The sequence below is a fragment of the Salvelinus namaycush genome, chromosome 4 (genome assembly GCF_016432855.1).
Source record: "Salvelinus namaycush isolate Seneca chromosome 4, SaNama_1.0, whole genome shotgun sequence".
NCBI lineage: Eukaryota > Metazoa > Chordata > Actinopteri > Salmoniformes > Salmonidae > Salvelinus > Salvelinus namaycush.
The window spans coordinates 19813777-19840578 of NC_052310.1; the positions used below are offsets into that span (position 1 = coordinate 19813777).

Sequence of the window (26802 nt, forward strand, 5' to 3'; positions counted from 1 at the left end):
CTTAAAATAAAGTGGTGATCCTAACTGACCTAAGACAGGGAATCTTTACTTGGATTAAATGTCAGGAATTGTGAAAAACTGGGTTTAAATCTATTTGGCTAAGGTTTATGTAAACTGACTTCAACTGTAAGTGGTGGCTCCACTTGGTGAGATAGAAGTAACGATGAGAAAGACAGGGACAAACTTGCACAAATTTATCAAGTAAAACGTGGTCATTCTTTGAACTTACATTTCTATTTGAGGCATACCTCAGAGCTTTTTCTCATTGCTTACAGTGTCTGTATATTTCTCATGCAAAGTGAGAATTCAGGTTTAAGCATTATTGCACCCTATACCCTTCTCACAATACCTTAGGGCCTGATTCAATCAGATCCACATAGCTGATAATTTGACGGTGTGGGAGGTTGAACTGCATTAGAGCTGTCAAATCCACAAGCGGCTCCCGGCATTATACCTAAAGCGGACAATGCCATAATCCGATGCAGTGCCACTTCCAACACCGTCAAAATTACATCTGGGACCTTCACCACCAGGTGGTGTAGGCAGCTGGGCTGTTGATCCACCCTCTCGACCAAGACTCAGGCCTACTTCGACCCTGATCCTTCTAGACAACGTGGTTTTGCAAGGCAAGTGAGGTATATCTCACAAACTGCCCTCACTCAAGCTGGGGGAAAGCCCAACTGTGGCCACGACAAGGACGCTGGAGTCAACTGCACCACATGTAAGACTGGGGCTCTGATTCAGGTTTTATGTAGACCCATCACAAGAGGGTTCTAAGTAGGAACCTTTTTGGTGCTACTTAGAACAATTTTGGAACTATAGGAGGGTTATTAGTTTTATCCCTGTAGTGCAGCGGTGTCAAACCAAAGATTTAAATATAAACCCAACTACCTACTTTGGCAAATAATAGTAGTGTTTTTGCTTTCAGCAAGCAAACTAATAAGTCACAAGTATGTCGGATAATAGCCCACTGATAGCATGACGGTTTACCCGTTTGTGTTGCCAATAGGTAAAGATAAAGTGTTTACAGCTCCTTCCCCCACTAAGACTCCTGTGGAGAGTAAAGAGATTGTAATTTTCCTTGTGCGTGCTTTCTCGTTTCCCATTGTCTAGGAAGTCTTATTGGTGGTGGGGTAGGTTTCTCAAAAGCAACTGAAATCACAAAACGTGTCTGGAAGCTTCTATAACATGCCATTTACAAGAAATGTGTTTAGATTTTTCATACAAATCCATTAAATGTTAATATGAGATACGCACCAGATCTCAAATTAGGATTCAGCCCTTCATGAATAGCCATAAATATATAGGTATATACAGCAGTGATGATCACCAATGATATACTAATCATAACCCAATAGGAAGAGGAAGGAACACACACATAACTGTGACAGAAACTGACACAAAAAGTGTGACTGAATCTCTTTTTAATAAAATAGAAAATTCATACGTTTTTGTTTTTCCATTACATTTAAGAAAGAAAAGAAAAAAATGCTTAAGAATATCGTGACACGCTCAGCTGTTCAGTGGTTGATCTGGAGTGAGAAAAGAACTAGCAAAGACGAGGAAACCGAGTACATACATGTATATGTACATACACATACATTATGAATGCAACAAAAAAAAAATACAATGTTGTACACAAATTGTGGCACTGGTAAAATGTACTGGCCGTTGAATCATTCTATTTAAATCAGGCCGATGGACAGAAAGAGATAAAGACGCACAAACGCAAATCGTCAAAAAAAATATTATCGGCTTGCTGAAACATAACTTAAAATGTACAAAGAAAAAGCGTCATTACCCAGTAGAGGTTTACATTTGGTAGTGAAATTACTTGGTGAACTCACAGCTACTGTAATACACCCTCCCCATTCATGGAAAGTAAACTGTCAAATATTTGAATATATATAAACAACATTAGGGGCTGCCAAACAAATCCAACATTGCATGGACCGTATCATTCAAATGGATACTCCTAACAAAACTAGTTTGATTTCTTAAGAGGATAAGAATTCCTACTGTTAAAAGAAAGATAACAGGGGTCGAAGTGGACTTATTGCTTTATAAATGGCTTTATAAAGGGTTAGAGTCATTGGGTGAAGAGAGCAGAATAAACCTAGGTCATTTCACCACCGTGTAAAAGTAAAAAGCCTCCTGGACAGTGCAGTAACGATCTAGCAACATACACCATAGTACAATCATGTGTTACTCTGCAAACCAGAGTTAAATATGAAGAAGATTTAGCTAGGAAACCCTGGTGTTTCCGGGTCCACAGAGTTTGTTTCGTTGAAATTGTTGAATTTTCGACGAGCAGTTGCTTCACAGCCCAAAGACCGTAGCGAGAAGCAAAGTCCCACGAAAAACAATACTTGCCATGATGATGCCAACTAAACTGTGCGTTAATAGCGCCAGTCCCGTAGCGCTGCAGGACTTTGCATTTCACCCTTTTTTACATATTGACATTTTGTAACCTGAGGAGAAAACCTCTACCATCAACATGGATGAGTAAAATTGTAGAAAACAAATTCCATTTTATTTGCATTGTTGTGCCTTTTGAACCAATTGGAGCAGAAAATAAAACATATCCAAAGTGAACTTTGCACTGTGTACTAGGGAACAGAATACTGCAATTAAAATGATACATTGCACATCTTAGTGAGATACACTTCACGAATAGTTACCTCAATCTTAGAATGCAGATTTTTGTTTTGTATTATAATTTCTTTTACAATGGACCATAGGCGCATCATAATGAGAGGTTATTTGTAGGGCCCTGTGTTTTGCAAAAACGTGACATGCTTGGATTTTTTAGCCTTTTATTTAAAGCTTTAACATCAAACTGTCACTTTTTCCTTTTATGTCAGATGATCCAGCACCATCCTCAGACAATAGCTTTCATTTTTGGTGCAATTCTCATTTCTGGATAAGGCTTAAAATACAGGTTCAAATCTTGCTATGACACATGATTGCGCAAAACATTGGGCCTTATAATTTGGTCAATGTGGTTCTAATTTGTGCTCCAAAGTAACGGTCAAGGTTCGGGCACTGCATTCAAGTAAAACATTATTAATGCTTTAGAAGTTAAGTCCCACTTTACAATAAGTGTCTCTAATGACTACCTATGGTAGTTACATAGGCAGGTACAATGTTATTACAGTGCAGGCCTATGTACTGTATTGTTCCAGAGTACTTCCAAAAGTCCGGCCTGTTTGCAGTTGTTTAAAAATCGTAATATTTGTAATTACACAAACTCAAATAAATTGTGGCTAAATCTCTCATGCAAATTATTTTTGAAATACTTGTAAATACTTTAAATTGAGAACGTCACTAACCATGTGTACCTACAGTCATTTATTACACTGTTTTTGTATGTACTATACTATTAGGGACACTTATTGTAAAGTTCGACCAGAAATCATATACAGTCGCAAATACAAATAAAAAGGTTTAAGGATTTAACTATATATCCATATCCCTCCTTCACTATTTTATGAATTCATGTTCAAAAAAAAAGTTAGGTTTTCATCCAATTTCTTTTTTTCATAGATACTGATCCGTCAATCACCTAACCCATCCACCTTAAACCACATACTAAAAACGGCAGTCGTGTCACCCTATAACGCTCATTGACATCATTCCAACGTTCTTCCGACACTCACCATCAAATTATCACAACCACCTTCTCTTCTTATTCTCTCCCCCCCCCCTTTCACCCTCTCCACCCTTGGTTCAGATTCTCCTCTCCAGATCTACAGGTCCTTCTTGGTCTGGCTCTGGTCTGTTCTAGAGGGTTCTCTTTGGTCTGGGCAGAGCAGCTGAAGCATGTCCAGCAGGGCTTGCTTGATCTGACCTCCATACTTGTGGGAACTCTAAGAGAGACAGAATAAATGAGCAAGAGAAAGACTAGTCCCAAGAATTGTTTGCTTGGCCAAAATATGTATCCCGTTAATCAACCTCAAAACAAATATTCTCAATTAGCTTAGGAAATGAATAAACGAGGGCATTGTTTAGGTGTGGACATGTGGTGCGAAGAACCTCCCTGTGGACCGATCAGTGGTACTCACAGTCTGTGGGCAGGAGTGCTTGCAGGAGATGTGAAAGTTCATCATGTTCTCTCCCATGATGGTGTAGGACACCCCGTAACCATCGTCTGCCACCTAGGAAAGACAAGTACATACGTCGCTCTCTTGAAGCACAGCTTTGCAGCACAACACTGCTACAGTATACCGGTCTATTACCATGGAGTAGGTTGGCATATGCCATAACATGATGTCTTGCATATGGAAGCTTCTGCACGGAACACAATCTTTCTCCATGTTGAGATGATAAGCTCGTTGACAAATTATGTACTTATGTTGTAAGCATTCTGTTATTCCACCAAGTTATGCAATTAAAGGTGTTTGGAGACGAAGATAGAGACTGAGAGGTACTGACCGGGCCAAAGCCTCCGCCACAGGAGATGTATTCTGGGTGGTTGACCATGTCAAACAGCTCCAACTGCTGGACAGGAGTCTGACTGGTGGAGAGATGCCATGGCTCGGACAGCACCTGGAACACAGGCAGGGACAGTGTTGTTACTACCACTAAGCTAGACAAGTCACCACAGAGATTATCAAACATGGCTGAGGTTATAATTAAGTAATAAGGCTTGAGGAGGCGTGGTATATGGCCAATATACCACGGCTAAGGGCTGTTCTTAGGCACAACGCAAACCCTGAGGTGCCTTATTGCTATTATAAACTGGTTGGTTTCCAACATAAATATAACAGTTAATAAGTATTTTTGGGTCATACCTGTGGTATATTGTCCGTTATACACACTGCTGAAATGCTGTTTAAGCCTATCAGGAACCACCTTACCCGGTTTATAATACTGTCCATAATACAATGTTGTTGTAACGAAGGCGGTTGCACAAAAGGTGTTTCTGACTACTACCAAATTAATATATCAGCGCAGATTTTTATATATATATCATGGATATAATTATTATTTATTTGTGTAAGACTGAACTACTTAAAAAAAGGACAGAGCCATGAGTCAGTCGTACGGAATCAACATTTCACTACAGAAAAGCAACGCGCCCCAAAAAAACACACCTCTTTCAGGAAGGGAGAGTCCACGCCAAGGTATTTGGAGACCACGTAGAGACAGAAGAGGTGCCTGTCGATGCCGGCGCCGGTCATGGCATGTTTGTACAGGTTCTGGTGCTTCTCTGAGGCTTGGCGGAGAAGCCTCCTGCACACCTCGACCCCCTGGTGGACATTAGAGGGGGGAGAGCGAGCGCGTTAGGGGGAGAGCGAGAGGGAGTTGGGGTGAGCGAGCGGGACAGAAAGAGAAAAGGGTAAAGAGAGCGAGAGAGATGAGGGAGAGTAATGAGTACGTTTTATGAGAAAGTATTCCGAGTAAGATCCCATGCTCCCTACCTCTCCTCCCTCCAGGGCTTTGATGAAGGCACAGCTTTCATTGGAGCAGGAGCGCACAGTCTCGGTCCGGCCCTCCCTAAACAGACGGGTCATGGAGGCCTCGTAGGTCAGACAGAACACGCCCCTGTCCTGAGAGGGGAGTGGGGGAGAAGGATGGGTTGAGAGATTGTAAGGAGGCAACAGAATTGATCATGTTTGAGCAATGATCCTGACATTTTGGGGGGGGGGTTTGTTTTGTTCTCATTTACTTTGGTTTACATCTGCCAACGTTAAATTTGATCGACCGATTGTTGCTACATTGAAGCCGTACTAAGCTACATAGCGTATGGGTCAACCCCCCCCCCAACAAAAAAAGTAAACAAGTGTGTGTGTAGGTGTATAAATGTTCATGTCCGCTTCGAGCTGTCCCCTCACCCTGTAGTAGGCCAGCTGAAGGGCCAGCTGGATGTAGGCGTCAGGACTGACGCAGCACTTCTTGATCTTGCCCTTGCCAAAGTCCCGGAAAGAGAAGACGTGGAAGTCCACGTCGTCGGCCAGAGCCTGGGCCACCGCCAGAGACTGGGAGATCTGCTCCTGACACTGGGACAGAGAGAGGAGGGGGAAAGGCAACACTGGATCATAAGACCACTGGGTGTCAAAAGAAGAGTTAAGCGCATGGCCATTGAGATGCACATGTATATACACCGATGGGGAAGATCATTTGTGTTCTCATTGGAATTACACATTCGTCTTATGCATGCATGACGCGTTATGAAATGAACATGGGTATTACAATGTCCAGAAAATATTCCCATAGCCAAGGAGAGATTTTCAAATGAGGTGAATGGATAATTAAACGAAGAGAATGGATAATTCAAATAATAGATAGATAAATGGATGGATGAATAAATGAAAGGAAGGATGGATGGTTTCACCTCTGGGGTGATGTCCCAGCTCAGTCTCTGAGGTCGGGGTAGAGAGGCATCCACCTCTCCCTTACAATGGCCCTCTTCATTGTACCCCAGCTGGAAACTGTCTGTGGCCAACACATACTGAAAACAGACAGACAATTAGCTGAGATAAATGTATGAATTCACTTATTTACTCAGTACAGGTTATTTATATATATATCCCTTAAAATCAACTCTGGACCTCGAAGCCAGTTCCACTGCATTTTATAATTGTTTCCCTCTAATCAGGGACTGATTTAGACCTGGGACACCAGGTGTGTGCAATTAATAATCAGGTAAAACAGAAAACCAGCAGGCTCTGGACCTCGTAGAGTAAGAGTTGAGTACCCCTGGTATATACATTGTACATACATTTGGAATATATTTATACATAAAAATAAACTTTCCCTAAGAGGTCTGCTAGTTTTTCCTGTATGTTCATATATTTATAGTTATACAGTGCCATCGGAAAGTATTCAGACCCCTTAACTTTTCCCACGTTGTTACATTACAGCCTTATTCTGAAATGGATTAAATAAAGTTTTTCCTGAGCAATCTACACACAATATTCAATAATGACAAAGCAAAAACAGGTTATTTTTTGTGTGCAAATGTATAAAAAAATAAAATAAAAAAACCATACCTTATTTACATAAGTATTCAGACCCTTTGCTATGAGACTCGACATTGAGCTCAGGTGCATCCTGTTTCCATTGATCATCCTTGAGATGTTTCTACAAGTAAATTGGAGTCCACCTGTGGTAAATTCAATTGAATGGACATGATTTGGAAAGGCACATATAAGGTCCCACAGTTGACAGTGCATGTCAGAGCAACAACAAGCCATGGGGTCGAAGGAATTGTCTGTAGCACTCCGAGACAGGATTGTGTCGAGGCACAGATCTGGGGAAGGGTACCAAAACATCTCTGCAACATTGAAGGTCCCAAGAACATCATTCTTAAATGGAAAAAGTTTGGAACCACTAAGATTCCTCCTAGAGCTGGCCGCCCAGCCAAACTGCGCAATCGGGGAAGGGCCTTGGTCAGGGAGGTGAGAAAGAATTCGATGGTCACACTGACAGAGCTCCAGAGTTCCTCTGTTGAGATGGGAGAAACTTCCAAAAGGACAACCATCACTCCACCAATCAGGTCTATATGGTAGAGCGGCAAGACGGAAGCCACTCCTCAGTAAAAGGCACATGACAGCCTGCTTGGAGTTTGCCAAAAGGCGCCTAAAGACTCTCAGACCATGAGAAACAAGATTCTCTGGTCTGATGAAACCAAGATTGAACTCTTTGGCCTGAATGCAAAGCGCCACGTTTGGGGGAAACCTGGCGCCATCCGTACGGTGAAGCACGGTGGTGGCATCATCATGTTGTGAGGATGTTTTTCAGCGGCAGGGAGACTAATCAGGATTGAGGCAAAGATGAACTGAGCAAAGGCACAGAGAGATCCTTGATAGAAATCTGCTCCAGAGCGCTCAGGACCTCAGACTGGGTCGAAGGTTCATCTTCCAACAGGAGAATGACCCTAAGCACACGACCAAGACAACGCAGGAGTGGCTTCGGGACAAGTCTCTGAATGTCCTTGAGTGGTCCAGCCAGAGCCCAGACTTGAAACCGATCGAACATCTCTGGAGAGACTTAAAAATAGCTGTGCAGCAACGCTCCCCATCCAACCTGACAGAGCTTGAGAGGATCTGCAGAGAAGAATGGGAGAAACTCCCCAAATACAGGTATGACAAGCTTGTAGAGTCACACCCAAGAAGACGAGGCTGTAATTGCTGCCAAAGGAGCTTCAACAAAGTACTGAGTAAAGGGTCTGAATACTTATGTAAATGTGATATTTTAGTTTTTTATGTGTAATAAATTGGCAACATTTTCTAAAAACATGTTTTTGCTTTGTGTACATTGCGGAGGGGGAAAAAACTATTGAATCAATTTTAGAATAAGGCTGTAACGTAACAAAATGTGGAAAAAGACAAAGGGGTCTGAATACTTTCCAAAGGCACTGTATGTTATGTCTTACCTCCCATAAGTGTGCTACCACCGGTGCATCGGCCCATGAGTGCTCAGCGTTCAGACCGATCTTCCCGTTTTTATAGATCACAACGGAGAAAGACTTGTCAAACCACCTGGCGAAAAGAGAAGACGACAGTGTGCAAAACTTTGATAACCGGCGCTACCTCCGACAAGGGTAGAACCATGGGAGTGATTGAGGAGGATAGACCTTATTTCATTGAGGTATTAAAGGAAAGAATGAATGAAACAGGCTTTGAGGCAAGTGTGCCCTCTATCCATCTCTATGGTTGGAAATAAGCTATATTTTTTGAAAAGGTAACTGTCGTAATGTCGTGACAACTATTAGTATGGATGACTTACCTGTCGTAACACTTCCCGTGGAGCAGGGACTTGGCGTAACGGTCCAGACTAGCAGCTGGGTCTTCTCCCATCATGCCTTGCTCGTCATCGTCCAAGGTCACAAAGAACGCTGCTTTCTCGATGCAGTCGAGTGACCGCTTGTTCACGCCCAAGCTGAAGTATTCCTTCCTGGCCTTGGCCCAGGGAATTCTGAGAAACAAAATGTATTGCTTAGGAGGACAGGTACAGCCAAGGCACACAGACCTGGGTCATGTTCAGTAGGTGGAATACGTTTCCAGACGGAGTGAAACGGAGAGGTACTACCAGAACACAGATTTTTCATTTTCCGGTTTTGCTACGGTGTGCCCTAATGAACACAACCCAGATATTTCCATTGGGGATGTTTTGAGCCCCTGCTATCAATCAGATGACTGTATATTTTACCAAAACATCTATGACTCACCTGTCTCCAGCCGTCAGGGCCCCGAGCTTCTCCTCTCCCGGGGAGGGGGGCGACGGGTCATCCAGGATCCTCTGGAGCTGCGACTCGATCTCGCGTGGTGACAGCGGCCGGCTAGACGAGTACATCCTCAGACGGAAGTAGCGCCCCCGGTGGTACACCGCCACATAGTCACTGTCCTGCCAGTGCTGTACCGTGTCTACACACAGGAAGAGGGAGAGAGAGAGAGAGAAAAGGGAGAGAGACAGAAAGTGGGAGGGAAGAGAGAGAGTTAAATATGGTACAGATGCCTCGGAGCAGATGGACAGGGGCAGAGGGTGCAGAAAGGGAGGGAGACTGACAGCCTACAGAGGAAGGAGAGTGACTGACTAGAAACTACAGGACCAGCTGCAGACAAGAGAGTTTTCAACATTACCATCATGTAACAATAATACAGGACCTATATTGATATCAGTAATGCCAATGTCAAAAGAGCCACTTGCCCACAGTGTTTGCTGGCTGGAAAATAAGATTGAAGACATGGGAAACAAAATTGCCAGAGTAGGGGACATGTCAATATTTTATAGTCATGACAAAGCAATGGTGCAGGTCTCAAATGCTCGTCATTGGAGGGCGCTTACATCTGCAAGTTCTCAGTTTCAGCTCAAATCAATAAAGTGAAAGATTTGGTTTGAGAGTGTGTATTTAGAGAAGGGAAATGACGTGGTACCAAACCGTCCAGTAGCAAATCATTCCCACCATGAATTAAAGTCCCTAAAATCAGCTTTAAAATTACAGTACCAGTCTAAACTTGACACACCTACTCGTTCAAGGGTTTTTATTTATTTTTTACTATTTTCTACATTGTAGAATAATAGTGAAGACATCAAAACTCTGAAATAACACTTATGAAATCATGTAGTCACCAAAAAAGTGTTAAACAAATCAAAATATAATTTAGATTCTTCAAAGTAGCCACCCTTTGCCTTGATGACAGCTTTGCACACTCTCGGCATTCTCTCATTCTCTCAAATCTAAACTATATTATGATTTGTTAAACACTTTTTTGGTTACTACATGATTCCATATGTGTTATTTCATAGTTTTGATGTCTTCACTGTTGTTCTACAATGTAGAAAATAGTAAAAAATAAAGAAAAACCATTGAATGAGTACGTATGTCCAAACTTTTGTCTGGTACTGTATATCCAAGTGATTTGTTGATAACTTTTCAAATGTTTTACTACAACAAATTGGGTAGTAAATCCTAGTCAAGTGCTTCAACACCTAGTGAAGAACACTATAAAAACAGGCTATATATTGTCATTGTCAAAATAAACCAAGCAGGTGGGGAATTATAAAATACTGGACTGATTTATAAAACAAGGGCTCCTGTTTGTAATCGGGCAATGGCGTGGTGGTCACCGCGGGGACTTTGCAGAGGGATGTCACAACACATGGGAGATACAAGGACAGGGATACTACGTGTGTGTCCCAAATGGCACCTTATTCCCCGTGGACCCTGGTCAAAAGTGGTGCACTGTACAGGGAAACGGGTGCCATATGAGACGCATCCTACATGTATTGAGGAAGTGTTAATACCTGTGATCGTCCCGGGGATTCGACAAGAGTCAAACATCCTCTCAAACTGATAGGAACAGCAAGGGACCGAAGACATCAACAACCACTGAGCGATAGAGGAACCGGGGGAAAGAAAACAAAGAAATATGGGGGAGGATAGAGGAGAGGAAACAATGGGACGACAGACAAAAACAAGGGACCGAGTGAAAGGGAAAAGGGGAGGAACAACAGAACAGGTGGGAATAGTGAAAAGGAAAGAGGTGAACGAAAACAAATATAAAGTGGATAGATACAAGAGAAGTCCGTTAGAGGCAAGCCCTTTCCAGAGTGATGGCACAGACAACAGACTAGGAAACAGGACAGATGAGAGACAGTGAAAGATGACAGAGCAGTTTTGGTGGCGGACATTTTGTGACTGTGTGAAGTACAAACACCCCTCTCCTCATGAAATGGACAGTGAGACCATACACACATTACTGCAAATGTCCAGTCAGTATGGCTACCCTCTCCAAATAACCGTTCCTCCATGATGAAAGGGGGGCTTGAGTAAAAAAGTTTGGAAAGCACTGTCTTATTTGAATGGCTACTGATATTTACGGCACATTTGTACGGTAAAACCTATAGATCTTTGTTAATGTGTGCTTTGAACGCGAGGCATCTATTGTCCTTTGTACATGTAGGTACTGTGTTCAGAAGTGTGTATTGATGTAGATGACTCTACATGTGTGTTTACCGGTCTCCTCTCCAGGAGTGCGTGTGGTGTTGAACATCCTCTCACACTGAGCTGCACACAGAGGAATGACAGTGCCTGGAACACGACTCTGGGGAGGAACAGGAGGAGAGGGGAGAGGGAGAGAGGGGGGAGAGCAAGAGCGGGTGAGAGTTCAGACCAGAGAGCGGGCGAGAGTTCAGACCAGAGAGCGAGCGAGAGTTCAGACCAGAGAGCGAGCGAGAGTTCAGACCAGAGAGCGAGCGAGAGTTCAGATCAGAGAGCGAGCGAGAGCGAGAGTTCAGATCAGAGAGCGAGCGAGAGCGAGAGTTCAGATCAGAGAGCGAGCGAGAGCGAGAGTTCAGATCAGAGAGCGAGCGAGAGCGAGAGTTCAGACCAGAGAGCGAGCGAGAGCGAGAGTTCAGACCAGAGAGCGAGCGAGAGCGAGAGTTCAGATCAGAGAGCGAGCGAGAGCGAGAGTTCAGATCAGAGAGCGAGCGAGAGCGAGAGTTCAGACCAGAGAGCGAGCGAGAGCGAGAGTTCAGACCAGAGAGCGAGCGAGAGCGAGAGTTCAGACCAGAGAGCGAGCGAGAGCGAGAGTTCAGACCAGAGAGCGAGCGAGAGCGAGAGTTCAGACCAGAGAGCGAGCGAGAGCGAGAGTTCAGACCAGAGAGCGAGCGAGAGCGAGAGTTCAGACCAGAGAGCGAGAGCGAGAGTTCAGACCAGAGAGCGAGAGCGAGAGTTCAGACCAGAGAGCGAGCGAGAGTTCAGACCAGAGAGCGAGCGAGAGTTCAGACCAGAGAGCGAGCGAGAGTTCAGACCAGAGAGCGAGCGAGAGTTCAGACCAGAGAGCGAGCGAGAGTTCAGACCAGAGAGCGAGCGAGAGTTCAGACCAGAGAGCGAGCGAGAGTTCAGACCAGAGAGCGAGCGAGAGTTCAGACCAGAGAGCGAGCGAGAGTTCAGACCAGAGAGCGAGCGAGAGTTCAGACCAGAGAGCGAGCGAGAGTTCAGACCAGAGAGCGAGCGAGAGTTCAGACCAGAGAGCGAGCGAGAGTTCAGACCAGAGAGCGAGCGAGAGTTCAGACCAGAGAGCGAGCGAGAGTTCAGACCAGAGAGCGAGCGAGAGTTCAGACCAGAGAGCGAGCGAGAGTTCAGACCAGAGAGCGAGCGAGAGTTCAGACCAGAGAGCGAGCGAGAGTTCAGACCAGAGAGCGAGCGAGAGTTCAGACCAGAGAGCGAGCGAGAGTTCAGACCAGAGAGCGAGCGAGAGTTCAGACCAGAGAGCGAGCGAGAGTTCAGATCAGAGAGCGAGCGAGAGTTCAGATCAGAGAGCGAGCGAGAGTTCAGATCAGAGAGCGAGCGAGAGTTCAGATCAGAGAGCGAGCGAGAGTTCAGACCAGAGAGCGAGCGAGAGTTCAGATCAGAGAGCGGGCGAGAGTTCAGATCAGAGAGCGGGCGAGAGTTCAGATCAGAGAGCGGGCGAGAGTTCAGATCAGAGAGCGGGCGAGAGTTCAGACCAGAGAGCGGGCGAGAGTTCAGACCAGAGAGCGGGCGAGAGTTCAGACCAGAGAGCGGGCGAGAGTTCAGACCAGAGAGCGAGAGAGAGCGAGAGTTCAGATCAGAGAGCGAGCGAGAGCGAGAGTTCAGATCAGAGAGCGAGCGAGAGCGAGAGTTCAGATCAGAGAGCGAGCGAGAGTTCAGACCAGAGAGCGGGCGAGAGTTCAGACCAGAGAGCGAGAGAGAGCGAGAGTTCAGATCAGAGAGCGGGCGAGAGTTCAGACCAGAGAGCGAGCGAGAGTTCAGATCAGAGAGCGAGAGCGAGCGAGAGTTCAGATCAGAGAGCGAGAGCGAGCGAGAGTTCAGACCAGAGAGCGAGAGCGAGCGAGAGTTCAGACCAGAGAGCGAGCGAGAGTTCAGACCAGAGAGCGAGCGAGAGTTCAGACCAGAGAGCGAGCGAGAGTTCAGACCAGAGAGCGAGCGAGAGTTCAGACCAGAGAGCGAGCGAGAGTTCAGACCAGAGAGCGAGCGAGAGTTCAGACCAGAGAGCGAGCGAGAGTTCAGACCAGAGAGCGAGCGAGAGTTCAGACCAGAGAGCGAGCGAGAGTTCAGACCAGAGAGCGAGCGAGAGTTCAGACCAGAGAGCGAGCGAGAGTTCAGACCAGAGAGCGAGCGAGAGTTCAGACCAGAGAGCGAGCGAGAGTTCAGACCAGAGAGCGAGCGAGAGTTCAGACCAGAGAGCGAGCGAGAGTTCAGACCAGAGAGCGAGCGAGAGTTCAGACCAGAGAGCGAGCGAGAGTTCAGACCAGAGAGCGAGCGAGAGTTCAGACCAGAGAGCGAGCGAGAGTTCAGACCAGAGAGCGAGCGAGAGTTCAGACCAGAGAGCGAGCGAGAGTTCAGACCAGAGAGCGAGCGAGAGTTCAGACCAGAGAGCGAGCGAGAGTTCAGACCAGAGAGCGAGCGAGAGTTCAGACCAGAGAGCGAGCGAGAGTTCAGACCAGAGAGCGAGCGAGAGTTCAGATCAGAGAGCGAGCGAGAGTTCAGATCAGAGAGCGAAAGAGAGCGAGAGTTCAGATCAGAGAGCGAAAGAGAGCGAGAGTTCAGACCAGAGAGCGAGCGAGAGTTCAGACCAGAGAGCGAGCGAGAGTTCAGACCAGAGAGCGAGCGAGAGTTCAGACCAGAGAGCGAGCGAGAGTTCAGACCAGAGAGCGAGCGAGAGTTCAGACCAGAGAGCGAGCGAGAGTTCAGACCAGAGAGCGAGCGAGAGTTCAGACCAGAGAGCGAGCGAGAGTTCAGACCAGAGAGCGAGCGAGAGTTCAGACCAGAGAGCGAGCGAGAGTTCAGACCAGAGAGCGAGCGAGAGTTCAGACCAGAGAGCGAGCGAGAGTTCAGACCAGAGAGCGAGCGAGAGTTCAGACCAGAGAGCGAGCGAGAGTTCAGACCAGAGAGCGAGCGAGAGTTCAGACCAGAGAGCGAGCGAGAGTTCAGACCAGAGAGCGAGCGAGAGCGAGAGTTCAGATCAGAGAGCGAGCGAGAGCGAGAGTTCAGATCAGAGAGCGAGCGAGAGCGAGAGTTCAGATCAGAGAGCGAGCGAGAGCGAGAGTTCAGATCAGAGAGCGAGCGAGAGCGAGAGTTCAGATCAGAGAGCGAGCGAGAGCGAGAGTTCAGATCAGAGAGCGAGCGAGAGTTCAGATCAGAGAGCGAGCGAGCGTTCAGATCAGAGAGCGAGAGAGAGCGAGAGTTCAGACCAGAGAGAAAGCGAGAGTTCAGACCAGAGAGCGGGCGAGAGTTCAGACCAGAGAGCGAGCGAGAGTTCAGACCAGAGAGCGAGCGAGAGTTCAGACCAGAGAGCGAGCGAGAGTTCAGACCAGAGAGCGAGCGAGAGTTCAGACCAGAGAGCGAGCGAGAGTTCAGACCAGAGAGCGAGCGAGAGTTCAGACCAGAGAGCGAGCGAGAGTTCAGACCAGAGAGCGAGCGAGAGTTCAGACCAGAGAGCGAGCGAGAGTTCAGACCAGAGAGCGAGCGAGAGCGAGAGTTCAGATCAGAGAGCGAGCGAGAGCGAGAGTTCAGATCAGAGAGCGAGCGAGAGCGAGAGTTCAGATCAGAGAGCGAGCGAGAGCGAGAGTTCAGATCAGAGAGCGAGCGAGAGCGAGAGTTCAGATCAGAGAGCGAGCGAGAGCGAGAGTTCAGATCAGAGAGCGAGCGAGAGTTCAGATCAGAGAGCGAGCGAGAGTTCAGATCAGAGAGCGAGAGAGAGCGAGAGTTCAGACCAGAGAGAGAGCGAGAGTTCAGACCAGAGAGCGGGCGAGAGTTCAGACCAGAGAGCGGGCGAGAGTTCAGACCAGAGAGCGGGCGAGAGTTCAGACCAGAGAGCGGGCGAGAGTTCAGACCAGAGAGCGGGCGAGAGTTCAGACCAGAGAGCGGGCGAGAGTTCAGACCAGAGAGCGGGCGAGAGTTCAGACCAGAGAGCGGGCGAGAGTTCAGACCAGAGAGCGGGCGAGAGTTCAGACCAGAGAGCGAGAGAGAGAGAGCGAGAGTTCAGACCAGAGAGCGAGAGTTCAGACCAGAGAGTGAGAGAGAGCGAGAGTTCAGACCAGAGAGCGAGAGAGAGCGAGAGTTCAGACCAGAGAGCGAGAGAGAGCGAGAGTTCAGACCAGAGAGCGAGAGAGAGCGAGAGTTCAGACCAGAGAGCGAGAGAGAGCGAGAGTTCAGACCAGAGAGCGAGAGAGAGCGAGAGTTCAGACCAGAGAGCGAGAGAGAGCGAGAGTTCAGACCAGAGAGCGAGAGAGAGCGAGAGCTCAGACCAGAGGGAGAAGGACAGGAAAAGAAAAGAGAGAGAAAGGCCAAGGGAAGGTACAGAGTGTGGGGGTAGGGAGGAGAGATGGGGATGGTATGAGACCATGAGAGGGAATGGGTTTCAAACAAACTGGAAAATCAAACCTCTACACACAGAGGGAGCTAAAACAAACTGGAGGGATGGATTGATGCAGCTTACACACATGAACATGGTCAATCCACACCAGCACACACTCAACATGTACACAGACAAACACACACGGATGAGTTCATACTCAACACATCTCTCCTATTTCGGTACGTATTTAAAAGTAAATCGCAATAAAAACACCTCACTATGAAAACATGTAAACACCTTGGTACAGGCCCATGCTCATATGTAAAATGAGTTAAGAGGATTTTTGATTTGGGGTGTGCTGACATGGCCATACTCCTATTCTTATCCGGAAGTTGCCAGTTGATAGTCAGAACGGAAGAAACTGAAGTGTTTTAATATGCCAAAATAGATGTTGGAAAAATACCTCCCTGCACGCTCTCACTGCAAAAAACCTGCAGATTAGGAGTTTGCGGTCACTCAGTCAGAATGGGTGCCCATCTTGTTAGATATTATGCACATTGATAGCAAGTGTCCTCGCCATGGGATTTATCATAGTAGCGGGCAGCAGCAATCTAAATGATCAGACCGAAAACATGCGAGGAAAAGTGATCGGGTGAAATTATGAAGCGAGTGGACTGAGGAATACAGCTTCATTCTATCCAATCAGAGTAGCAGGATCAACATACAGCCCGCACTTATCTTTACAGACAGACAAACTAGCCAGTTGCTATTTAGACCACGCACTTGACTGACTCAAAGACAGTACAGTATGATTTAGAAACTCTGACTGACTGACATGAGAAATATGCTTGCTGGTACTCAAAATATATATATTCTGATTACGGATATTTGAAAATATATATAAAAATACTCTGATCATAATCGTAACCAGAAAATTGCCCATATCCGTTACGATACCTCTTTTGTCCGACTACTCGGCACACCCCCTAGTTTTGATGTGTCAAATAAAGCTTGCTGATTGGTGCACCAAAACTATCGTGATCACACAGCAGCCATCGAGGCAGTACTTTCATGAATTATACATGGTATTCACTGAACAACGCATGATGTTCAAAGGCCAATGGTATTTTCATGCATAGGGCTCAGAGTTTTTCATTAGGCATCAAATGGATGAAAACAGACAGAAATAGGGAGGGCTATCTGGACTTCCCAAAAAAATAATATTATATTATAAAACGGTTTAAAACTTTTTCCATTGCGTGCCTTAATGAATATGGCCCAGGTTAAACTCCAGCCCCTATCACACGTTAATGGTGGAGGTTGACTGGTTGTTGAACTCACAGGCTTGAGCTCCTCTCTGTTGAGCTTCCTGCGGTACATGAGGAAGGCATGAAGGGTGTTGCCTGCTCTGGCAGCCTGGATGGGGGTGGGCGTCACATACAAGAAGTCCTGGGGAGAGAGAGTGCGTGTGAGAGAGGGAGGAGGCACCATTTTGACAACGCAAATCAGCATTGCTAAGTGGCAAACCAGAGAATAATATTAGTATGTGAAACGCTTTCCCCTTTTCCACAAAAGGTGGCAATGATTTATTTGAGAGTATTTCAAGTTTATCAAGTGCTTTTGGACTGTAGGGCCGCTGTTATGCTTCCAAAATGTCACCCATAGAGAAATAGATATGTTGTTTAACCTTTCCATACGTGCGTTCCAAATATCTCTAACGGTCGCCCCAGCGCGAGTGGTTTTATGCACGTGATGTCAGAATGCACTCTGTTCCAAAATGTGATTGTTACACAACAGGACAGTTAACACGCGCTGCCTGCTAATTATCTATAGGCTGTGTTTCAACTTGTCAATTTCAAATTATTTTCTAACAAGTTGTATTTTCTAACAACAGTTTGAATTGAGGGTTGTTTCGCCTCATTAATTCACATAGAAATAGCCCATTTCAGTGTTGCGGACAATTGATGATTGAGGCTTCACGGAACCGGACAAACTTCCCCCGTCGAGGAGAGCCCTTCCCCATTTCTTCCGCACATCAAGAATGCAGACGTTTGCGCAGTCTTGCACGAACCGGCACATTTTCTGGCTAGCGCTCGCATTGCTTCCATTCTTGTTTTCCTTATAAATAAAAACTTTGGACGTGTGTGTTCCTATCAAAGTAAGTGCCTTATTTTCTGTATATCGTGTTGTCGTTTCTACTGTAGCAGGAAGTATGTATGTATGTCATAGTTGCTAATATATGCATATTATTATTAGTATTGGATAGAAAACACTCTGAAGTTTCTAAAACTGTTTGAATTGTGTCTGTGAGTATAACAGAACTCATATGGCAGGCAAAAACCTGAGAAGTTCCACTTCCTGTTTGGAATTTTTCTGAGGGTGGCAGATTTTCAACCAAGCTCTCATTGAAATTACAGCGAGATATGGATGAGTTTTCACTTCCTACGGCTTCCACTAGATGTCAACAGTCAATAGAACTTTGTCTGATGACTCTATATGTGAAGGGGGGCCGAAGGAGACAGGAATTAGTCACCACTGCCACGAGCTGACCATGCTTTGACCACGCGCGTTCACGTGATAGGCAGCTCTGTTCCATCGCTCAACTGAAGTCGATTTAATTCTCTGGTTGGAACATTATTCAAGATGTATGTTAACAACATTCTAAAGATTGATTCAGTACATCGTTTGACATGTTTCTACTGACTGTTATGGAACTGTTGGACATCTCGTCACGTTATAGTGGACGCGCTTTGTGACTTTGGAATTGTTTACCAAACGCGCTAACCAAAGTAGCTAATTGGACATAAATAACAGACATTATCGAGCAAATCAAGCATTTATTGTGGACCTGGGATTCCTGGGAATGCATTCTGATGAATATCATCAAAGGTAAGGAAACATTTATCATATATTTTCTGGTTTCTGTTGACTCCAACATGGCGGCTAATTTGGCTATTGTTCTGAGCGCCGTCTCAGATTATTGCATGGTTTGCTTTTTCCGTAAAGTTTTTTTGAAATCTGACACAGCGGTTGCATTAAGGTATATCTATAATTCCATGTGTATAACTTGTATTATCATCTACATTTATGATGAGTATTTCATCACAACAAGATTACCTTTAAAATGATATGACACATGTATGTTTGAGGAATTTTAATTATGAGATTTCTGCTTTTTGAATTTGGCGCCCTGCACTTTCACTGGCTGTTGTCATATCGATCCCATTTGCGGGATTGCAGCCATAAGAAGTTAAGCTCAACCGTGATGTGATGAATTATAAATAGTAATAGCTATTAGATCATTCATATTGTGGTTTCTGTCAGCTGAGAGTCCTCTAAATATGACCGCTTGTGTTACGTCAATATTTCCTCAGTTAGCGCTAGGACTAATGTAGCCTACATTTTCCAGTTTGGATAATTGTGTACGCTGTCGCTACTTCTGTGAATGTCTGAACATTGCATCCAAAAATAAACTTGGCACATTCACGACATAACTTTGTAAGGACTGTGTTTGTGCAAAAAATAGTTCAGCGAAAAAAGTGTGGCTAGCTCAAATGCTGACTGTTGCATCAATCGAAACTGGACTTTCTAAATAAACGTTCTAATCAAACCGGTTTGAGCGTACGATGCAGGGACCACTGTAGAATGATCACACCCATTTGTTGGGTTAAAGGTTAAATGGACCAAACCACGGTCATCGTTCAAGTAGAATAGGGAATCGTGTTTGCTCTATTTGTTACATTTCTACCTGCAACGTTGTGAACTTCTCACCTCACTGAACACACCTCCGCTATTAGGAGACAGAACGTGGGGAGTAGTCGATGATTTGTTGATACGTACCATGCCGTAGTAGTTGCTGTTGACCATGATAGGGCTCCGTCCTCTCAGGTAGATGTACTCCTCCCACCAGTCGCTCACCTAACAGGGAAAAACACACCCCCAGGTTCGTGTTCAGTAGACAAAATGGACAACGGGAAGGTAGGTACTATCTGAATTTTTTAAAGTGCCCTAATGAATACACCCCATAGAAATCCTCTGTGACACAACCACACAACATCCTGGCCAGGGCCACAGCCCTCACACACCCTCAGCACATCCATTACAATGAATAATTCAAAATGGCCTCCGACAAAGATCTACATTGCTCATTGGATTTTTAATGCGCATCCGACTATTAAAATAGGTCATTTCTACGTGTGCATAACGCCTTTCTTTGTCTCACCTCCTGCTCTCTTAAAGCTCATTGGAGGAGAGGATCCAAGAATCCTCCATTGGACCTCCTCCAATAAGGAAGGCCAGAGGAAGCAAGGATTTGACGGCTCGTGACGTTTTTGAACACAGCCATAGCCAAAGTCTACATATGAGGGGTTACTTACGTAGTTGGAAGCCCAGAGAGCCTTGAGTTTGAGGTACCACTGTAGCCGGTTCCCCAGGCTGCTCTCAAACTGAGTGGCCAGCGACGTCATGCGTTCAAACTCATCAGGGGTCATCAGCGGCCGCACCGACTCCAGATACTGCAGAGAAACAGAGAGAGAAGAACAAACACACAGAACAATATTCAATTATATACATCATTATAACATTATGCAGTTGACACAGAACATTATCCCACATACAACAAAACAGAATACACGGAGGGTATCGAGCTACGGTGTGATGGAGGTACAATGGAGTGTTAGAGGTTCAGTAATACTGAGGGAGAGGCAAAGAGGGAGACAGAGAGAGGTAGAGAGGTAGAGAGAGGTAGAGAGAGATGTAGAGAGCGAGAGAGTAGAGGTGGAGAGGTGTAGAGGGAGAGCGGTAGAGAGGTGGAGAGATGGAGAGAGAGGTAGAGAAGCAGAGAGAGGTAGAGAAGCAGAGAGAGGTAGAGAAGCAGAGAGATGTAGAGAAGCAGAGAGATGTAGAGAAGCAGAGAGAGGTAGAGAAGCAGAGAGAGGTAGAGAAGCAGAGAGATGTAGAGAAGCAGAGAGATGTAGAGAAGCAGAGAGATGTAGAGAAGCAGAGAGAGGTAGAGAAGCAGAGAGATGTAGAGAAGCAGAGAGATGTAGAGAGAGAGAGAGAGAGAGAGGTAGAGCGAAAGCAAGCGAGCATAGGGAGAGACTTCCAACCTGCGTTTGTCTTTGTCTAGCCTCTGCAGAGTCCCCAACAACCGAAAGTTCCGGTTTTCAGGGGAAATGGAAAGACTTCCCGCTTTTGGACGTTAACAAAGCGACACTCCATCTTAACTCTTCCTCCACATTAAGTGGATTGGTTGAACAGTGCAAAAGAGAACCTCCCTTTTTCTCCTCGTCAAGACCAGTACGTAGGGGAGATAACTTCAGGCCTTTCAATGCTACGTTGGGTTAGTCTTTGTCAAGCGTGAATATCTGGTGAGCGGATATGCTGCATCTTTTGTCGAAATGTATTTCCCTATTGGGACAATAAAGATTGAATTGAAGAGCGTCTCACCCTCTTGACCGTGTCTTTGACGGCCGGCACGGGCTGGTTTGGTAGAGAGCCCTGGTAGCTGTAGAGGAGAGGCTGTCTGCCCGAGAAGATCCGCACCAGCGCCTGTAACACACAAAGTCAGCCTGGGGGGGGGGGCGGCAGCTCTCCTACAACCACCTTGAAATACTACAGCTTTTAAATCTAACTAGCAGGGCGATTTTTTCCCAATCTATCCAATCACTTTTTACACTGATTGCAATGGAGGTAGAAAGATAATTTAGACCCCCCCACAAACAATTTGAGAGAGCTTGAGCTTGCAAGTAAGCATTTCATTGCACGATGTACACTATGCCGTATTCTGTGCATATGACAAATACAATGATTTGATTTTCAATTGTTGACGACTCCCCGGGAGTGGGTAAGCGGCAGGAGTCTCTACAGATGCACGGTGTTCACACACACACACAGGAGAAGGTAAGGAACAAGGGGGGGGGGGGGGGGGGTACTGACCACCCAGACTTTGGTGGTGTTGGACATCTTGCCGCGCTGCTCGAACATCCAGTGGTGGTAGGAGAGCAGCTGCTTGAGGCACATGCGCATGGTGAAGATGAGGGAGAACCAGAGGAGCGTGCTGAACAGCACCGCCGACACCAACGTCTGACACTGGGCACTCAGAGACTGACTGGGAGGGAGGGGTTCATTCCATTAGAGAATGAAAGAATGGTAAAGGTGGGGGGGGGGGAGAAAGAGGGGGAGCCGGGAGGGAGGGGGGAGCCAGGGTGAGAAAGAGAGAAGGATTTCAATGATTTGGTGAGAACATCTGAGAAAAGGGGGAAATATTTTATTTCAATACCAGTCTTTAAGCAATACTCGTAGACTTTGAAGACAGCGGAGTGTCTGTGCACGGTTGGTGACTGGTGCTAGCTACCTGGCAGGTAGGTGTTCCTGGATCTTGGCGATGAGACCCATGGACGGGTCGGAGCGCATGTACATGGTGGCCAGGATGGCGATGACCACAAACAGCCAGGAGGAGGGACTGGCCGGGTACACCCCCGTTATCACACCGTTCTGTTGGGGAATTAGGGGGACAAGAGATTGGTCATTAAGGCACCCAACAGGAAGAAAACATCCTGAAAAGGGGAGGACTTCATGGACAAAAAAAATAAATAATACTTTTATAATTTTTGTTTTACGTGCCCTAATAAACAACCCATTCAAAACTCAATCAACTTCCCAGCCATGTCAACACAGCATATTATCCAACGAGGGTATTGGATAATGCTCTTCACAGCTACTACTATGTACCTTCGCCTGGTTTTAAAAGCAAAAGCCCACAATCTCCCCAAGCTTATCTCCAGCACGAGTGACGGGACAGAGAGAGATACAGCCAAAGTTAAGACAGAACAGGGATGAATGCGTGCCGGCATTGAGTTGTGACAAACACAGCGCGGGTGTGTGTTTACTAATGTGGTCACCCGGAGGGCATGTTTACCCAAACAGATCAGAGAAATGTGACGCTGCTGGCCGTTCATATTCCAGCAGCACTGTGACGTTAAATGACCTACTGTTCAGCAGCACTGTGACGTTAAATGACCTACTGCTCAGCAGCACTGTGACGTTAAATGACCTACTGCTCAGCAGCACTGTGACGTTAAATGACCTACTGTTCAGCAGCACTGTGCCGTTAAATGACCTACTGTTCAGCAGCACTGTGCCGTTAAATGACATACTGTTCAGCAGCACTGTGACGTTAAATGACCTACTGTTCAGCAGCACTGTGACGTTAACTGACATACTGTTCAGCAGCACTGTGACGTTAAATGACCTACTGTTCAGCAGCACTGTGACGTTAAATGACCTACTGTTCAGCAGCACTGTGCCGTTAAATGACATACTGTTCAGCAGCACTGTGACGTTAAATGACCTACTGTTCAGCAGCACTGTGACGTTAAATGGCCTACTGTTCAGCAGCACTGTGACGTTAAATGACCTACTGTTCAGCAGCACTGTGCCGTTAAATGACATACTGTTCAGCAGCACTGTGACGTTAAATGACCTACTGCTCAGCAGCACTGTGACGTTAAATGACCTACTGTTCAGCAGCACTGTGCCGTTAAATGACATACTGTTCAGCAGCACTGTGACGTTAAATGACCTACTGTTCAGCAGCACTGTGACGTTAAATGACCTACTGCTCAGCAGCACTGTGCCGTTAAATGACATACTGTTCAGCAGCACTGTGACGTTAAATGACCTACTGTTCAGCAGCACTGTGACGTTAAATGACCTACTGCTCAGCAGCACTGTGACGTTAAATGACCTACTGTTCAGCAGCACTGTGACGTTAACTGACATACTGTTCAGCAGCACTGTGACGTTAAATGACCTACTGTTCAGCAGCACTGTGACGTTAAATGGCCTACTGTTCAGCAGCACTGTGACGTTAAATGACCTACTGCTCAGCAGCACTGTGACGTTAAATGACCTACTGCTCAGCAGCACTGTGACGTTAAATGACATACTGTTCAGCAGCACTGTGACGTTAAATGACCTACTGTTCAGCAGCACTGTGACGTTAAATGACCTACTGTTCAGCAGCACTGTGACGTTAAATGGCCTACTGTTCAGCAGCACTGTGACGTTAAATGACCTACTGTTCAGCAGCACTGTGACGTTAAATGACCTACTGTTCAGCAGCACTGTGCCGTTAAATGACCTACTGTTCAGCAGCACTGTGACGTTAAATGACCTACTGTTCAGCAGCACTGTGACGTTAACTGACATACTGTTCAGCAGCACTGTGCCGTTAAATGGCCTACTGTTCAGCAGCACTGTGACGTTAAATGGCCTACTGTTCAGCAGCACTGTGACGTTAAATGACCTACTGTTCAGCAGCACTGTGACGTTAAATGACCTACTGTTCAGCAGCACTGTGACGTTAAATGACCTACTGTTCAGCAGCACTGTGACGTTAAATGACCTACTGTTCAGCAGCACTGTGACGTTAAATGACCTACTGTTCAGCAGCACTGTGACGTTAAATGACCTACTGTTCAGCAGCACTGTGACGTTAAATGACATACTGTTCAGCAGCACTGTGACGTTAAATGACCTACTGTTCAGCAGAGGTCAGGTTTAAGTGTGTCAGAGCAGTATGTCCCCTCTGCCGTTTGTGCTGATATGATTATTATACACAGCCGAGGTATGTCACAGTAGATCACAGTAGAATGACGTATGGACGCTGTTGTGCAGAAACCATGTGATGTAATTCTAACCGACAGACAGAGAGAGAAAAGCAGACTGGGAGGAAGACAGGGAGGCATAGAGAGGAAGACGGGGAGGCATAGAGAGGCAGACGGGGAGGCATAGAGAGGCAGACGGGGAGGCATAGAGAGGAAGACAGGGAGGCATAGAGAGGAAGACAGGGAGGCATAGAGGGGAAGACAGGGAGGCATAGAGGGGAAGACAGATAGATGGACAGGGAGGCAGACAGACAGGTGTACAAACAGGCAATTAAGATAGACTATTTCTCCGGGTTATTGCTGTCTGAGGGGACAGCCTAGGCCCTACACTTAGCGGAAGTCAGGTTTAAGCAAGTGAGAGCAATTTGTCCCCTTACAGACAGATAAGCAGGCGATAAAGACCAACAGCGATAACCCAGAAAGCTCATCTGAGAATATGTACATTCAGGCTAGCCAGAGACACATACACCAAAGAAAGAGAAAGACAGACAGATCAAAGACAGACAGACTCAGGCATGTCCAGTACCTTGAGGCGGATTAACTTCTTTTTCCAGGAGCGCAGGCCTGAGAGGTAGATCTCCGTGAGGGCCTGGTGGGACAGCTGCAGGTCGATGCCTTCCGGAGTCACCGTGAACTGGAAGGCCACGGCCTGGTGGGCTTCAGCCATGCCTGGAAAAAGGTACGAAAGGGAGAGAGAGAGAGAAGAGAGAAGGGGCAGATAGAGACAGGAAAAAATATACATTAAGTGACCATCTTCCATACCAACTACAACTCTTTCGCCTTAACCTACACATGTACGCACAATTATCAATAAAACTACACAGTTTAAATCGAGGAGAGGAAATGGTGAGTTTAGCCTAATTTGTTTACTTAGCTAAAATAGTCTACAGCAGTGGTTCTCAAACCTCTCCTCCGGGGGGCTCCCAAACGTTTCACAATGTTGACGTAGTCCTTAACTAGCTCAGCTGATCACCTAATCAAGAGCTTGATAATTAGTTGATAATAATCAGATGTGCTATCTCTTAAATAGTTAAATTACATGGAATGGCTGCGGGTCCCTAAGGAGACATTTGAGAACCACTGGTCTACAGGACTCATCAGGCGAGTGTCAAGCAAAAAGAAAATGTTAAAATCTCTTAAAAAACACCCACACCAATAGAAATACACTTTTTCGAGCTGAAATATGGCCAGAGCTTACCCATGATGTTTCACAATGATGTAAGTCAATAAGTCATCGTACGTTACACAGTGCATTCGGAAAGTATCCAGATCCCTTGACCGTTTCCACATTTTGTTACGTTACAGCCTTATTCTAAAATTGATTTTATAAAAAAAATCTATCAATCTTCACACAATACCCAATAATGAAAAAGCAAAAACAGGTTTTCAGAAATGTGTGCAAACTTATATAAAAAAATGAAATATTACATAACTATTCAGACCCTTTACTCAGTACTTTGTTGAAGCACATTGGATAATTTGTCAAATGTTTTTTTTGTTGTCTGCATTAAAATAAGGCAATTTTATAAATCGTAAAATTGCATCATATGATTGCAATTTAGAGCCCCGCTCCCACCAAGAAGAACGGTTTAGACCACTAAGGTTTTAGGCAAATTCGTTTTGCATGGCCCGGGGCAAAAGAAACTTGCCCATTACTTCAATAGTTAGGCTACACATATAACCATAGCTTCTACAGTATTTCTATGCTGGATTCTCAGCCGCAATTTAAATAATGCATTGATATATAGCTAGCTAGCTAAAATGATAGAGTGAATATAGCTATTTGATCATGTCCGTGTCCAAATATTAATGACGTCTGGAATCCGACAGTTTCACTGGAATTATCCAAACGCAGACAAACTTCAACCCTCAACATGTCAACAGCTTGTATAGGTATGATTTAGCTGAGACTCATCTCTGACACGTATGCTGGTAGTTTTTTTCTGAAATAATTATTTTCCCCTGATTTACAGCATCTTAAAGCTGCGATATGTCACTTTTTGGGCGACCTGACCAAATTCACATAGAAATGTGAGTTATAGATATGTCATTCTAATTGAAAGCAAGTCTAAAAAGCAGTAAATCTGTTCTATATGCACCATTTCTATGCTTCCCATTGTTTCATTTTTTGCATCTATTACTTTTGGTTGTGTATACCAGCTTCAAACATCTGAACAAACAATATTGTTGGTTATTAAAAATATATTTCACAGTATTTAGATGGTACAATGATTCTCTACACTGGCTTGTTTTTCCACAAACTGAAATTAGGCGAACTATTTGAATTTTAGCAGCCAGGAAATGGCAGAGTGATGTCTGCATATTGCACCTTTAACTGAAAT

General features: G+C 45.5%; 1 protein-coding gene across 1 annotated transcript in view; it reads right to left on the reverse strand.

Annotated features, from left to right (window-relative positions):
• Positions 1-1407: 1407 nt before the first annotated feature.
• The window catches only part of LOC120046279 (carnitine O-palmitoyltransferase 1, liver isoform-like), a 42355-nt gene continuing 16960 nt past the window's right edge, over positions 1408-26802 (reverse strand). Inside the window, exons 2-19 of the mRNA XM_038991365.1 lie at positions 24987-25129; positions 22147-22286; positions 21729-21900; positions 21240-21341; positions 20168-20305; positions 19632-19709; positions 17133-17240; positions 11465-11552; positions 9176-9371; positions 8734-8922; positions 8381-8486; positions 6338-6454; positions 5838-6002; positions 5424-5552; positions 5097-5252; positions 4435-4548; positions 4065-4157; positions 1408-3869 (exon numbers count right to left, since the gene is read on the reverse strand). Of these exons, the coding sequence (XP_038847293.1) occupies positions 3750-3869; positions 4065-4157; positions 4435-4548; positions 5097-5252; positions 5424-5552; positions 5838-6002; positions 6338-6454; positions 8381-8486; positions 8734-8922; positions 9176-9371; positions 11465-11552; positions 17133-17240; positions 19632-19709; positions 20168-20305; positions 21240-21341; positions 21729-21900; positions 22147-22286; positions 24987-25127 (2352 nt within the window). The 5' untranslated portion in view covers positions 25128-25129 and the 3' untranslated portion in view covers positions 1408-3749. The remainder of the gene's footprint in view (positions 3870-4064; positions 4158-4434; positions 4549-5096; positions 5253-5423; positions 5553-5837; positions 6003-6337; positions 6455-8380; positions 8487-8733; positions 8923-9175; positions 9372-11464; positions 11553-17132; positions 17241-19631; positions 19710-20167; positions 20306-21239; positions 21342-21728; positions 21901-22146; positions 22287-24986; positions 25130-26802) is intronic.